Genomic DNA, 17,273 nt, shown 5'->3' with positions numbered 1-17,273 from the left:
TCAAGTTACATCATTATATTAATATTATATAATATTCTGATGATGAAACTGTGAAACTGTGATTGGTACAACTGTGAAACGGTGATTGGTACAACTGTGATAATGAAAATGTGAAACTGTGATTGGTACAACTGTGATAACGAGTATGATAATATTCTGATGATGTGGTGTTCAGGTTGTTCCAACTAACGAAGGAGTAACTGATTTGGATCGAAATGTTGCTCCTCGTAGTAAGAAGGTATATATATGTTCAAATTAGCCATTAGCATATTTAAAACAAGTTACATCACTATATTAATATTAATATTTTATAGAAATTCTGATGATGTGGTGTTCAGGTGGTTCCAACTAACGAACGAGTAACTAATTTGGATCAAAATGTTGCTTCTGGTATTAGGAAGGTATATATGTGATGCCCCGTACAAAACCATCGTGTACGAATCATCAACAACAGGATCATTACAAGGTCAACTACTATATGCTGTTTCAAAACAAGTTTGCATTCATGAATAAAGGTGACGTTTTAACCAACGTCAAATGTTTAACAACCAAAAGTATGCTTCTATGAATAGCAAGCAATAATAGTACGTGACCCATAGGTCGTTACAAATACATCGTTTCAAAAGTAATATAGTTTGAATGCAAAATAAACATTTCATGAGGTGACATCTCTAATAAGCGCAGCGGGTGTCTACAAAGCATGACTAGTACAGCGGAAGAAAGCAAACCTTAAGCACCTGAGAAAAACATGCTTAAAAACGTCAACACAAAAGTATATGTATAACCGTAGGCACTTGGTAACTAACTTAACGTAAATAACACCCCCTAAAGTACACTTGGCGAGTGCGTAAGTTTACGAAGTATTAAACACCCGTTAAATGCTAGCGCTACTAGCCCGAGTGGGGATGACAAACCCTATGGATCCATATCTAAGATTCGCGTTCACCGGTTCAAAGACCAATGACTAAACGTTACCGAGCTAAGGGGAAAGTTTATGCCGTTGTATAACCCACACATATATAAAGTTTAAGTACTCGTGCCTAGTATGTAAAACGTAAAATGCGCATGTATTCTCAGTTCTCAAAATAATTAAAGTAAAAAAGGATGCTATAACTCACAGTGGAAAGTAGTAAAAGTCGATACGCGGTAAAGTAAGCAAAGTGGTTGGTCCGAAAAGTCCTCAGCCTAATTCAAAAGTTATTAAGTCAGTCAATCGTTCCCAAAGGTTTAAAAGTATGTAAATTAGGTCATAAGTATCATCATCATTCATCATTAAGTCAAAAGGGTAAAGTAAGGTTTCATTCAAGAGTAGGGTTTAAAACAAAGGCTGATTTTGTTCAGTCGCCACGGCCTCTATACAAACTGAAATGAGGTGAGACCAGTGGCCATGGCTCCGTATATGAGTCCCCTAGGTACTGACCAATTTACAGAACCAAACTCGTCTTCGTTTGACCGTGGTGACGGTTTAAGTGCGAGTAGGTCAGAAATTTCAGCACAACGTTAATAGGGTGTAGTGACTTTCGGGAGGCCATAGATCCTAAACCGTAACTCGGATTAAGACGAGGTCTAAACGGAAAATCATCTACTCGAACCAAACTAACTGAAAATCAGCTTTCCAGTAGCCCAGGTGGTCTGATCAGACCCAAAAAACAGTAGGTTAAGTGTTCCGGTGGGTTCTTGGTGCTTGATGCTCATCACGGTTCTCATCCTTGATGCTTATAGCTTCAAGTGTACAACTCGTTGATGTGTTTGCATCATCTTAATCAAGGTTTGACCATCATAACACTAGTGTAAGTCTAAGATAAGTAGCACAACTCATTTAAGGGTTGTAAGTAGTTTGATGAACCAAAGTCACATCAAGATCTTAGATCCGACACATACATGAACTCTAAAAGTAATATTAAGTTACGAACTTGAAAGTAAACTAAATAAACAAGATCTTAAGTTGTAGAACATAGTTCTTAGTTAGATCTTGAAGATCCTAGACCCAAAAGTCTAGATCTAAAGTTCTTAAGTTAAACCCTAGTTATATAACTTGGATCTTTAACTTTAATGAAACCATAAGTCATGAAACCTTGGTTTTAATCTTGTAATATGTATGTAAGCTTACAAGCTCTTGTTTACAACAAAATTAGAAGACCATAAGCTATAGAAGCTTAGATCTATCAAAAGTTTATGAAGTTATAACTAGAAAGTTATACTCCCATGTTCTTGAACTTACAAAGTTAACTTTGGTTTCAAGAAATATGAGATCAAGATTAACTAGTAATACTTGACCAAATTAACAACATCACAACTTCAAAGTACTTACAAAAGAAAGAATTAAACTAAAGTACAAGTATTATGTTCATGTTTGTTTCATACTTAGGAAGATTCAAATCAAAGTTTGGATCTTAGGATTTAAGTCTACAAACATGAACACAAGTATGATAATGAAACTTATGAACTTTAAATATTGAAAACATTTAAATGTAGAACCATAAACTAACAAGTTTAGGTTCTTGTTCTTGGTTCTTCATCAAACAAAAGATTGAAGAAAGCAAAATTCATGGAGATGCAAACTAGGAAGTTTGATCTTGAATAATAACCAACAAACAACAACAAACAAACATCAAGTAACAAAACAAGTAAATGATGATGATATCTTGTGCTAGTATTCGGTTTTTAGAAGAAAAAGAAAGAAGAAATTAAAGCTTGTTTACTTACAAGGTAGAGAGAAAACGAGAGAAAATGAAAGTGCAAGTAGTGAAGTGTGTGAAATGAAGTGAAACTAGCAAATATGTATCAAAGAAAAATTGAAATGGAACTCCCTCCATGGAGCCTAAAGTGGACGGTTTTTGTGGCTTAAAGGGGGAAGTCAAATTTCATTTTTCAAGTGTGGGATAATGGTGGAAGCTAGAAAGGGTAATAAGGTTAAAAGTATGGAAAAGAATGCATGCATGCTTGAAGTATTTTGTCTCCAAATTAAATTAATTAATCCAAGTTTAAACTTAATGTAATACTAGCTTAATACATGGGCTTACAAGTCCATTAAGAGTGTAGGGTGGGCTTCCAAGTCTAAATCCATTAACTAAAGCTCAAGTCCAAGTAAGTATGCAACAAATTAAATAAAAGCCCAAGTAATTAACTACTAACATTAGTTAATTAAAAATGATTAATAATAATTAATCATGAACGTAAATAATATTCTAAATATTATTTGTGAAAAGTATGCATGTCACAAAGACAAGTCGGGCCATGAAAATCAAATACGGTAACAAGTAAATGTATATAAATACATTTATTAAAGCGCAAGTATTAATAATAAATATTAATAAATAAATGTTGGAAAAATTTCGGGTTGTTACAATATATATATTCAAATTAGCCATTAGGATATCTTAATCAAGTTACATTATTATTTAAGTATTCTGAAATATTTTCATGAGTTGGTGTTCAGGTTATTACAACAAAGAAACCAATATCTGATTTCCATGCCAAAAAGAAAGAAGAGGTGTATACCCAAATGATTATATTGGAAAACGCCTTACCCAATAGAAAATATGTAGAAGATGTGTATTTTAAATGGATGTCTCGAGAAGATCCTTCTGTCGGCTTAACTGTTACTTCCCTCCTGGTACATTTGCAGGCGAACCAGATGACTTCGTATGTACGATTGATGTTGATGACATCATGACACTTTGGAAAAGGCGTTGTTTGGATTGCAACATCATATACTCCTTCTTGATGCAAGTACATTTATGTTTTCTTTTTTCCCTTATTTTCATATGCACGTTTGAGTATAGTTTTATGTGACTGTGACATGATATGGTAACTTAATATGTCTCAGGGGTCTACACAATTTTATAAAATTCGCCTTTAGCAAACCATATGGGTTAATGAACCCTTATTTAATCTAACACTCTTTGATTAAATCTGACAAAAATGATGTGATAAACTACTTGAGGACCGCCTTCAAATCCACTGATCAGTGTTTCTTTGCACCATATATTCAGAAGTATGTGTATCTTCAAATTATATCATTGCTTAAATCTATATTATCGCTTAAATCTATATTATATATATATATATATATATATATATATATATATATATATATATATATATATATATATATATATATATATATATATATATATATATATATATATATATATATATATATATATAATATCTTCTAAACGAGTGTAATTTAATTTTCTAGCGGCCACTGAGTGTTGTTTTTTGTATCTCACAAAGAGCACAAAGGAATTATACTTGATTCAATGAATAAGAATCAAAAGAAGACGAAAGACGATTATCTGCTCACTGATTGTATAAATATGTAAGACTGCTTTGTTAACATGATCTTATTTGTTTTTTAAAATATAGATTTAATTAACATTCTGCTTGACAAGATAATTTGTTGTATTTTTTTTATTATCTATTATTCGATAGGGCTTGTGGTCCTATTAAATGGGATGTAGTTAAGGTTAGTGATCCAAACTATGTTCATGTTTTAGTATTGTATTTGGTTTGACATGTTAAACTAATATCTATACGTGTTACATGTCATTATAATACGCGGTCTACTTGTAATGCAGTGCAATCAACAACCCGGCAGTTGGGAGTGCGGTTACTATGTTCTCACTTGGATGTATTCGATCACAACTAGTCGTATGAAAAAAGATGTTGGTATTGACGAAATAAGTATTTGGTATATAAGATCGAATTGATAAATTTGTATTTGTTACATATTATTTATATGTTACATAAGTATTTGGATGTATTTTGTTTGTAAGTATTTGGATGTATTATGATCCAATTGGTTAATTTTTTCTGTTTGTAATTTAAATCTACAGCTTTCATGGGATGCACGTTGCTTTTCAAACATCGATCTAGATGATATTATTGAAAGATGGCATATGTGGAGTCCGTTTTGATCTGAACAAGGTATGTATTAATTGTTGTACACCTGTATCCGATTATCACACCCTTGAACTTAACATGAATTGTCTTTGATCTTTTTCTTAAATAGAAACACGAACAGGAATTGTTGCACTGATCATCAATTATTGTCAAATGTATTAATTTTGCACGAATTGTTGCATTGATATGCACTGATCATCAATCATGCACTGATCATCAATCATTTTTTCATTTTAAATTTTCATTAATTATTGTCAAATGGGGATGTTTTTGTAGGTGCATATTGCAAGATTGAAAAATATTGTCGAGTAAACAAGGGATGCAATTTGGATGAGTATATGGATGAGTAAACAAGGGCTGCAAAGACATTAGTTTTTTTAGGTTTAAAGATTTCGTACTAAATTTTGTTAGGTTTAGGTTACAGTTACGTGTAGTTTGTGAATATATATACTTTGATTTTCTATTACAAGTTGATTTATTGATTATTGATTTGGTTGATCATAATATTTATACATTTAATTATAATTTAAGCATTTTACCAGCTCTAGCATATATTTTATACATTTTAGCTGCATCAGGAATTTAACACGTCTATTTGCTGACACGTCTTATTGCTAACACGTCTATTTGCTAGTCTGTTATTTTTGGAGTGTTATAGGATCTGGTAACAAACTTTTGGCGGTTATTTACAAAATTGAAATATTTAATATTAAAATTTAAATTTTTTGATAAATATTTGGCGGGTACAATTCTGAAAGTTTAAATTATTTGAAAAATAATCAACACGTCTAAATGACCCTAACGGACCACGTCTAATTGAACTAACGGCACACGTATAATTGCAATAACGGAGCACGTCTAATTGAGACATGACTGCCAACTGCTGAACACGTTTAATTGTGAAAAACAGACACGTCTAATTGAACCTATTAGACCGGTGCAAGGAACCGCATTACTTGGCATTATCAATTAGTGTTGTGCCAGTTAGACGTGTTGGATAACACGTCCATATTGTCTTTTCCACACGTCTAAATAGGCAGATCTGTGTGTGTGTGCGCGCGCGCGTGTGTGTGTGTGTGTTTACGGTTCTTCTAGTATATCATTCTTTGATATGTCTTGAGATCCACACAGCATTATAAGGTACGCTCCTTTTTTTATGGCTCTATTAAGTGAGTCAGCAGCAAACTTCGATTTATTGGCGATTTGACTGCCGTTTAGAGCCTAAATTGAATTTCAGACATGATTTAAAACTCATGAAAATTTGATCTTACGATTTTCATGGCGCCTCTTTTTTATTTACTATATATATATATATATATATATATATATATATATATATATATATATATATATATATATATACACTTTTTTTGACCGGAGGTCTTTTTGGAAGCAATCTGTGATGCCCCGTACAAAACCATCGTGTACGAATCATCAACAACAGGATCATTACAAGGTTAAGTACTATATGCTGTAATTAAAGAAATTGCATTCGCGATAAAAAGGTGATGTCATAACCGACATCAAATGTTTTACATTTCAAAAGCATGCTTCACTAAGTAGAAGCAAATAAATAAGTGTACGTGACCCCAAAGGTCGTTACATAACATAGTTTCAAAGGTAGGAATGTTTGAATGCAAGATAAGTAGTCATACGGTAACAACTCTAAGCAGCGGGTTCTATAGCACGACTAGTACACAGCGGAAGCAACCTCAAGCACCTGAGAAATACATGCTTAAAAACGTCAACACAAAGGCTGGTGAGCTATAGTTTAAGTATAACAGTAAGTAAGGTAGGCCACGAGGTTTCAGTGCTACAAAGAGCGTTTCAAAACAGTATGATAAAGTATATGTTAACCGTGGGCACTTGGTAACTAACTTAACGTTTAAAATACCCCCTGAAAGTACACTTGGCGAGTGCGTATGTTTACGAAGTATTAAACACTCGTTGACTGCTAGCGCGACTAGCCCGAGTGGGGATGTCAAACCCTATGGATCCATATCTAAGATTCGCGTTCACCGGTTCATAAACCAATGATTAAACGTTACCGAGCTAAAGGGAATGTTTCTGCCGTTATATAACCCACACATATATAAGTTTAAGTACTCGTGCCTAGTATGTAAAACATAAAATCCGCATGTATTCTCAGTTCCCAAAATAAGTTTAAAGTAAAAAGGGAATGCTATAACTCACAATGATATGTAGCGGTAAAGTAGTAGTCGGGAAAGGTGTGCAAGTAAATGGTCCGAAGTCCTCAACCTAAGTCAAATAGTACTAAGTCAGTAAATCGTCTTAATAGGTTTAAAAGTATGTATTTAAGGTCTTAAGGGTCATCATCATTCATCATCAAACAAAAGGTGTAAAGTAAGTTTCGTTTATGAAAGTAGTTTAAAACAAAGTCTGACTTCAGTCAGTCACCACGGCCTCTACCCTTACTTAATTAAGGTGAGACCAGTGGCCATGGCTCCGTCTATGAGTCCCTTAAGTGTGGTAAAATTTACAGAAGCAAACTCGTCTTGGTTTGACCGTGGCGACGGTCTAAGTGCGAGTAGGTCAGAAATTTCTGCACAACGTTAAAGGACATAGTGACGATCGGAGGGCCATAAATCCTAAACCGTAACTCGGATTAAGACGAGTCCTATATGAAAAGTTATCTACACGAACTGAGCTATCTGAAAATCAAGGTTACAGTAGCCCAGGGGTACTGGTCTGTTACAGAAACCAGAAAAACAGAAACTGTACACAGAAAACAGAAAAGTAAATGGACATAGTGACGCTCGGAGGGCCGTAGACTCTAAACCGTAACTCGGATTAAGACGAGTCTTATATGAAAAGTTATCTACTCGAAAAGTTCTATCTAAAAATCAAGGTTAGAACAGCCCAGGTCTACTGGTATGTTCCAGAAGCATCAGGTCAGTAGGTTTTGGACAGAAGCAGTGAGTTTAAAAGGGTTCCGGTGGTCTTGGTGCTTGATGTTCATCATGGTTCTCATCCTTGATGCATATAGTTTCAAGTGTACAACTCATTGATGTATCTACATCATCTTAACCAAGTCTTGACCATCATAACCCATGTGCAAGTCTAAGACATGAAGCACAACTCACTTAATAGTTGTATGAAGTTTGATGAACCAAAGTTGCATCAAAGTCTTAGATCTAACACATACATGGACTTTAAAGCTAATAACAAGTTACAAACTTGAAAGTAAACTAACTAATCAAGATCATAAGTAGTAGAACATAGTTCTTAGTTTGATCTTGAAGATCCAAGACTCAAAAGTCTAGATCCAAAGTTATATTTAAAGAAAACTTGTTTGTGTGTTCTTGAACTTTCAAAGTTAACTTAATTTGTTCAAGAGATATGAGATCAAGACTAACTTGTAGTACTTGACCATATAAACTAACTACATGAAATTAAAGTGTATAAAATAAAGAAACAAGTTAATTAAACAAGTAATTAGTTCAAGGGTTGCTCATACTTTAAAGATTCAACCAAAGTTGATCTTTAAGTAAAGTAAACTTTAAGTTTACTTCCATGACTTACAAGCATGATTTCAACAACAATGAACTTATAATCTTTGAAACATTATATGTAGAACCTAAACTAGAGAGTTTAGTTCTTGATTGTTCTTGTTAAAACAAGATAAAGGATGAATCAAACTAGAAAGTTAGATTCTTGAAACATGTAAGTAAATAACAACAAGTAATTAACTAATCAAAGACTAGTAACAATAAACAAAAGATGATGATGATTATGTTCATGTAGAAATCAGTTTTTACCAACAAAAGAAAAGAAGAAAAGAAGTTGTTTCAAACACTTACAAGTATGAGAGAAAAAGAGAAGAAAGTTTGAGGGAATTTGCAAGTAAAGTGTGTGTGTTTTTGAGAGAGCATACAAGTGAGAGTAATGAAGGAAAATGAAATCAAAACACCACTAAAAGAACACCATGGTTTCGGCATTCAGTAGAAAAAGGGAGGGGGAGAGGTCTGTTCTTTGGTTACTAGCTTGTAAAGATGACAAAAGTTGGATATTAAGGTGTTGGTGCATGGGGATGATGTGTAACAAGATTCCAAGTGTTGAAACTAACTAGTTACCTCACTAAATGATACTTACACTTGAAGACATGGGATAACTAAGTCCACTAGTAGTGTAGGGTGGGCTTGGAAGTCCAATAACATGAGTCCATTACACTAACAAAGCCCAAGTTCAAATAAATCACAAGTTAAACCAATTAAAGCCCAAGTAACTAACTAGTCACCATAGTTAATTAAAATGATTAATAAAATAAATCATGAATGTAAATAATACTTGAAAATATTATTCGTGAAGTTTCCGGGTGTCACAAAGACGTTTCGGGCCCTTAAAAGTCAAGTACGGGCAATTATGGCAACATGTAAATGTAATAACGTACATTCGTTTAAACACGCGTATTAATAATAGTAATTATTAATAAATAAATGTTGGAAATTCCAGGGTCGTTACATTACCCACCTGTTAAAGAAAATTTCGTCCCGAAATTTAAGCTGAAGTAGATGGAGTCGTTGGGAAAAGGTGAGGATACTTTCGCATCATTTGATCCTCTCGCTCCCAAGTAAACTCAGGTCCTCGTTTGGCATTCCATCGTACTCGTACAATCGGAATCTTGTTGTGTTTCAAAGTTTTGATCTCACGATCCATAATTTCAACAGGTTCCTCCACAAAGTGGAGTTTGTCGTCAATGGTAAGTTCTTCCAATGGTATGATAAGTTCGGGTGCAGCAAGACACTTCTTCAAGTTCGATACATGGAAGGTAGGATGAACTGAGCTCAATTGTGCTGGTAGATCCAAACGGTATGCAACTGGTCCAACACGTTCCAAGATCTCGAAAGGACCAATGTATCGTGGGTTCAACTTTTCACGTTTTCCAAAACGGATCACACCTTTCCAAGGTGCAACCTTTAACATTACACGATCACCAACGTTGAATTCAAAGTCTTTACGTTTAAGATCGGCATAACTCTTTTGACGATCACGGGCAGTCTTAAGTCTAGCTTGAATCTGAGCAATCTTCTCCGTGGTTTCGTGGACTACCTCGGGTCCGGTAATTTGCTTTTCGCCTACTTCGGCCCAACAAATAGGAGATCGGCACTTACGGCCATACAATGCTTCAAAAGGTGCAGCATTAATGCTAGAGTGATAACTGTTGTTGTACGAGAATTCGGCGAGTGGCAAATGTCTTTCCCAGGCCTTTCCAAAATCAATGACACATGCACGCAGCATGTCCTCTAAGGTCTGAATCGTTCGTTCACTTTGCCCGTCAGTCTGAGGGTGATATGCAGTGCTCATGTCGAGACGAGTTCCCATGGCTTCTTGCAAAGAAAGCCAAAATCTAGAAGCAAAACGGGGATCGCGATCGGAGATGATCGATAAAGGTACACCATGTCGTGATAAAACCTCTTTGATGTATAACTGAGCAAGTCTTTCCATTGTATCAGTTTCCTTCATCGCTAGAAAGTGTGCAGATTTGGTAAGGCGGTCAACAATAACCCAAATAGTATCGTATCCGCCCACCGTCTTTGGTAGCTTAGTAATGAAATCCATTGTGATCCTTTCCCACTTCCATTGTGGGATTTCCGGCTGTTGAAGTAACCCAGAAGGTCTCTGATGTTCGGCCTTAACTTTCGAACAAGTCAAACACTTCCCAACATAAGTTGCAACGTCCTTCTTAAGATTCGGCCACCAATACTGTTCTTTAAGGTCGTGGTACATTTTACCCGCTCCAGGATGAATCGAATATCTCGATTTGTGTGCTTCATCAAGTATCAGGTTTCGTAGATCTCCATAACAAGGTACCCAAATTCTTCCGGCATAACATCGGAGTCCAGACTCCCTAACCTCGAATCGAGAGACAAGTATGTTCAAATGTTCGTGAGATATATTCTCCTCCTTGAGAGCCTCAACTTGGGCTACTCTGATCTGGCTGTTGAGGTTCGAGTGGATGGTGATGTTCAGAGCCCTAACACGAAGAGGTGCCGTCCTCTCCTTTCGGCTTAAAGCGTCAGCTACAACATTGGCCTTGCCAGGGTGATAACGGAGTTCACAATCGTAGTCGTTGAGCGTCTCGATCCATCGACGCTGTCTCATATTCAGTTGCTTTTGATCGAAGATGTGCTGGAGACTCTTGTAATCGGTGAAGATAGTGCTCTTAGTTCCATACAAATAATGTCTCCACAATTTGAGCGCAAAGACAACGGCTCCAAGTTCAAGATCATGCGTAGTGTAGTTCCGCTCGTGAATCTTCAATTGGCGGGAGGCATAGGCAATAACCTTTGATCGTTGCATCAGTACACAACCAAAACCACTCTTCGATGCATCACAATAAACAACGAAATCGTCACTGCCTTCGGGAAGCGATAGAATAGGTGTGGAGGTTAACTTCTTCTTCAAAATTTGGAATGCTGATTCGTGTGCGGGTTCCCAAATGAACTTCTTGCCCTTGTGAGTCAGCGCGGTCAAAGGACGCGCAATCATAGAAAATCCTTCGATAAACCTTCGATAATAACCGGCGAGACCTAGGAATTGGCGAATATGCGTCGGAGTAGTGGGGGTCTCCCACTTGCTGATGGCTTCAATCTTGGCGGGATCAACTTTGATACCCTGGTCGCTCACAATATGACCCAGAAACTGTACTTCCTTCAACCAAAATTCACACTTGGAGAATTTGGCATAAAGTTGTTCTTGTCTCGAGAGTTCAAGTACTAGTCGGAGATGTTGCTCATGTTCTTCTTCGCTCTTAGAGTAGATGAGGATATCATCTATGAAGACGATAACAAACTTGTCCAAGTAAGGCTTGCAGACACGATTCATGAGGTCCATGAACACGGCAAGTGCATTTGTCAAACCGAATGGCATCACGAGAAACTCATAATGACCATAACGGGTCCTGAATGCAGTTTTCATCACGTCACTTTCCTTCACCCTCAGCTGGTGATATCCGGATCGCAAATCGATCTTTGAATAAACGCTCGATCCTTGTAGTTGATCAAAAAGATCGTCAATTCGTGGAAGAGGATACCGATTCTTGATAGTCAATTTGTTGAGCTCACGGTAGTCGATACACATACGAAAGGATCCATCCTTCTTCTTCACAAACAACACAGGTGCGCCCCAAGGCGAGAAGCTTGGTTGAATAAATCCTCGGTCTAACAGCTCTTGTAGTTGACTCTGTAATTCTTGCATCTCGGAAGGTGCGAGTCTATAAGGTGCGCGAGCTACAGGTGCAGCTCCTGGCACTAAATCAATCTGAAATTCTACGGCTCTCGGCGGTGGTAATCCAGGCAATTCCTCTGGGAAGACATCGGAAAATTCGTTCACAATTCGAACGTCGTTCACGCTCTTCACCTCAGTTTCTACCGCTTTCACATGTGCTAGGACAGCAAAGCGTCCCTTCTTCATAATCTTTTGCGCTTTCACGCAACTAATGAGGTTCAACTTCGAGGTACATCTCTCTCCATAGATAACCAGTGGTTCGCCATCTCCTTGTGGTATGCGAAGTGCTTTATCTCCACAGATAACATCGGCCTTTATCTTGCTCAACCAATCCATACCGACGATCACGTCAAAACTTCCTAGTTTGATAGGTATCAAATCAATTTCGAAATCTGCACCAGCTATGTTGATAATAGCTCCACGACTAATATGGTCAAACTTTTCAAGTTTTCCATTGGCGACCTCGACAAGCATACTTTCTTTTAACGGGACTAATGACCAATTAATCTTATCGCAAAAATGTCTACATACATAACTTCTATCCGCACCAGTATCAAACAAGACAGAAGCTAAAAGATTGTTGATTTTGAATATACCTGTCACCAAGTCGGGGTTATCGCGTGCATCCCTTGCATTAACATTAAAAGCTCTAGCACGCGGTGGTCCGCCATCCTTTCGTTTGTTCGGGCACTCGTTTCTGAAATGGCCCGTCTGCCCGCATTCGTAACACTTTTTCGGCCCGTTGGTGTTCGGCCTCCCTGTCATCGTGGTAGTCTTGCAGTCTCTACCGATGTGCCCGCTCTTCTTGCACTTCTCACAAACAGCATTACAATACCCGGTGTGGTGCTTGTAGCACCTCTTGCATTGTGGTAGCGTGCCTTTGTAGTTCGGGTTGGAGTTGTTGTTGTTGGGGTTGGGGTTGTTGTTGTTTTGCCTGAACCCTTCATGTCGCTTCGCCGGGTTTTGATCATAGTTTCTACCCCTGTTGTTGTTATTGTTGTTGTGGTTGTTGTGGTTGTTATCCCATTTCCTCTTTTCGCTACTACCAGCTTCAAACTTAGCCTTCTCCGGCTCATCAATAAGAATCTGATTCATGAGAGTATGCGCCATGCGCATTGCTTCGGGAACATTCGGTGGTTTGGATGAGGTGACATTTCCCTTGATGGACTTAGGAAGTCCCGAGAAGTATTTCTCCATGCGCTTGAATTCGGGGGTGACCATGGTCGGACACATTAATGCTAACTCCAAAAACCTACGATTATAACTGTTAAGGTCGTTCCCTACGGCCTTCAACTGCATGAATTCGATCTCCATCTTTTGTATTTCGGTTCTTGGACAGTATTCCTCAATCATAGCACACTTAAACTCTTCCCAAGGCGTAGCATACGCCTCATCAATCCCTTTTGCTTGAGCTAACGTGTTCCACCACGTTAGCGCACCGTCAGATAGCGTGCAAGATGCAAACTTGGTTTTATTATCCTCCGAACAGTTGCTAACTCGGAATACTGATTCAAGTTTTTCGAACCATCTGGTGAGACCAACTGGTCCCTCGGTGCCGCTGAAGTTATGTGGTTTGCAGCTCTGGAATTCCTTGTATGACACCCATTATGAACAGGTGGGATAACTGGTGGTGGTGGCGGTGGAGCTTCGAGATTTCTTTCTGCTAGGGCTGCAGCGACCCGTTCGTTGATCATGTCCTCAATCTGGGCGGCAGTAGGTGTGGTTCTTCCGTTAGCCATGGTATTCTAAACAAAATTTTTGACTCAAGTCAAAATCCAGCATTCGATATGTAGTAATATAGTACATAGTAACCAACATGGAATCAAAACATCACATGTTATTAAATAATGCATCTAGGTACAAATACCACAGGATCATCGTAAAGCAATGTAAATAGAACATCGTGCAAGAATTAAATAACGCAAAGTTCCATTCATTAATAATAATAAGTTTCATACATCTGAATAAGTTCGTACAATACATATGAAATACATGAAACTATAACTAGATTACATCATGAAATCTAAATACAAAGTCCTACGGTGAAGGCGGGTGAACTGCTCCTCGAGCCAACTGCTCCTCGAGCTCAGTGACTCGAGCTCGGAGAGTCTCAACCTCCCTCATCAGTTCCTCGTTAGAGGGAGCTGGTGGGGCAGGTGGTGCGGGTGGTGCTGATGTAGATGGTCCGGCTCCGGATGTAGACGGTACGTCCCTAGATGTAAGCGGTCCGTATCTAAATCTAGGTGGTACGGTTCCAGGAATAGTCAATACGTAACGGGGAACCTTACGTATCTGTGGGTCGGCAGGGTATGGCACAACTCGTTTACGAGCAGTAACCCTACGACGATGGCCAAAAGCGTCAGTAAAAGCACGACCTCTATTCACCCCTGGAATGACGGTGCCGTCGAAACGGTACCGCTTCTTCGGCGGGGTGGAGGGTGCCTGAATAGGTCTATCAGCAGGATCCTCATCATCGCTGGAGTCGTCTGATGATGAAGAATCGGCGGATGAGTCATCCGAATCGTGTGGTGGTGACACTGGTGGCTGAGCTGGTAATCCAAAGCGTCCGAAGGCGGCCAACATCTGTCGGTGTCTGCCTGGCGGAATCACGACTAAACGTCCGTCGGGAGTGCGTCGGCAAGGCGTGCGCATGTGGTTACGAAACGGCCCTTCCCCGAACTCCGCGGGTATCTCAATACCACCAATGCGGGGCTGTGACCTCGAGGGTCCGGGAGCAGACACTGGGGCAGGTGCACTAGTACCAGCTCCGGAAGTAGAAGCGCCGGGATCACTAGTGGGTGTCGGGGCAGGTGTATCGGCAGTAGCAGCAGCAGGTGTAGCAGTAGGTAGGGCGACGGGGTCTGAGTCTGTACTGCCCGAAATGCCAGCAGGTGGAACATCCGACATCTGAACAAGGAAAAATAAATTTTCCATGTCAGTATGTCATAAAGCAAGCAAATAATAGGCCAACAGTTTAAATCATGTATAACAGTAACTAGCATGGCAATAACAGTAATTCGTATGAAAGTAGCATGCAATCGAAAGCAAGTAGCATCATGCAGTAGTGAAATCATGTAATAGCATATGGCATATAGCAGTAACAGTAAGCAGCAGCATGCAGCAAGTTCAACGGAAACAAGTAAACTAGCAAGTTGTAGATTAGTCCTATTAGTGAATCCTACTCGGGTCGGTCTTAGACTCACTAATGCATCCTAATTCCCTACAACCAATGCTCTGATACCAAATGTGATGCCCCGTACAAAACCATCGTGTACGAATCATCAACAACAGGATCATTACAAGGTTAAGTACTATATGCTGTAATTAAAGAAATTGCATTCGCGATAAAAAGGTGATGTCGTAACCGACATCAAATGTTTTACATTTCAAAAGCATGCTTCACTAAGTAGAAGCAAATAAATAAGTGTACGTGACCCCAAAGGTCGTTACATAACATAGTTTCAAAGGTACGAATGTTTGAATGCAAGATAAGTAGTCATGCGGTAACAACTCTAAGCAGCGGGTTCTATAGCACGACTAGTACACAGCGGAAGCAACCTCAAGCACCTGAGAAATACATGCTTAAAAACGTCAACACAAAGGTTGGTGAGCTATAGTTTAAGTATAACAGTAAGTAAGGTAGGCCACGAGGTTTCAGTGCTACAAAGAGCGTTTCAAAACAGTATGATAAAGTATATGTTAACCGTGGGCACTTGGTAACTAACTTAACGTTTAAAATACCCCCTGAAAGTACACTTGGCGAGTGCGTATGTTTACGAAGTATTAAACACTCGTTGACTGCTAGCGCGACTAGCCCGAGTGGGGATGTCAAACCCTATGGATCCATATCTAAGATTCGCGTTCACCGGTTCATAAACCAATGATTAAACGTTACCGAGCTAAAGGGAATGTTTCTGCCGTTATATAACCCACACATATATAAGTTTAAGTACTCGTGCCTAGTATGTAAAACATAAAATCCGCATGTATTCTCAGTTCCCAAAATAAGTTTAAAGTAAAAAGGGAATGCTATAACTCACAATGATATGTAGCGGTAAAGTAGTAGTCGGGAAAGGTGTGCAAGTAAATGGTCCGAAGTCCTCAACCTAAGTCAAATAGTACTAAGTCAGTAAATCGTCTTAATAGGTTTAAAAGTATGTATTTAAGGTCTTAAAGGTCATCATCATTCATCATCAAACAAAAGGTGTAAAGTAAGTTTCGTTTATGAAAGTAGTTTAAAACAAAGTCTGACTTCAGTCAGTCACCACAGCCTCTACCCTTACTGAATTAAGGTGAGACCAGTGGCCATGGCTCCGTCTATGAGTCCCTTAAGTATGGTAAAATTTACAGAAGCAAAATCGTCTTGGTTTGACTGTGGCGACGGTCTAAGTGCGAGTAGGTCAGAAATTTCTGCACAACGTTAAAGGACATAGTGACGATCGGAGGGCCATAAATCCTAAACCGTAACTCGGATTAAGACGAGTCCTATATGAAAAGTTATCTACACGAACTGAGCTATCTGAAAATCAAGGTTACAGTAGCCCAGGTGTACTGGTCTGTTACAGAAACCAGAAAAACAGAAACTGTACACAGAAAACAGAAAAGTAAATGGACATAGTGACGCTCGGAGGGCCGTAGACTCTAAACCGTAACTCGGATTAAGACGAGTCTTATATGAAAAGTTATCTACTCGAAAAGTTCTATCTAAAAATCAAGGTTAGAACAGCCCAGGTCTACTGGTCTGTTCCAGAAGCATCAGGTCAGTAGGTTTTGGACAGAAGCAGTGAGTTTAAAAGGATTCCGGTGGTCTTGGTGCTTGATGTTCATCATGGTTCTCATCCTTGATGCATATAGTTTCAAGTGTACAACTCATTGATGTATCTACATCATCTTAACCAAGTCTTGACCATCATAACCCATGTGCAAGTCTAAGACATGAAGCACAACTCACTTAAGAGTTGTATGAAGTTTGATGAACTAAAGTTGCATCAAAGTCTTAGATCTAACACATACATGGACTTTAAAGCTAATAACAAGTTACAAACTTGAAAGTAAACTAACTAATCAAGATCATAAGTAGTAGAACATAGTTCTTAGTTTGATCTTGAAGATCCAAG

General features: G+C 38.4%; 1 protein-coding gene across 7 annotated transcripts in view; it reads right to left on the bottom strand.

Annotated features, from left to right (window-relative positions):
* The window catches only part of LOC139876492 (uncharacterized), a 37,336-nt gene that overhangs the window by 14,460 nt on the left and 5,603 nt on the right, over nt 1–17,273 (bottom strand). Inside the window, exons 2-3 of one of the 7 annotated variants that reach the window (XR_011768138.1) lie at nt 1,119–1,185; nt 487–737 (exon numbers count right to left, since the gene is read on the bottom strand). The exons of 3 other annotated variants lie outside the window; for them this stretch is intronic. Coding sequence is in view for 2 of the 4 variants with exons in the window: in XM_071863815.1 (XP_071719916.1) it covers nt 14,194–15,090 (897 nt within the window). In the remaining 2 variants the exon portion in view is untranslated. Of the gene's footprint in view, nt 1–486; nt 738–1,118; nt 1,186–14,120; nt 15,724–16,196; nt 16,263–17,273 lie in introns of those variants that run through there. 3 more of the 7 variants (XM_071863815.1, XR_011768135.1, XM_071863816.1) reach the window with 3 other exon arrangements.

Source organism: Rutidosis leptorrhynchoides, chromosome 11 (genome assembly GCF_046630445.1).
Source record: "Rutidosis leptorrhynchoides isolate AG116_Rl617_1_P2 chromosome 11, CSIRO_AGI_Rlap_v1, whole genome shotgun sequence".
NCBI lineage: Eukaryota > Viridiplantae > Streptophyta > Magnoliopsida > Asterales > Asteraceae > Rutidosis > Rutidosis leptorrhynchoides.
This window is presented reverse-complemented; position numbering and strand designations above follow the sequence as displayed.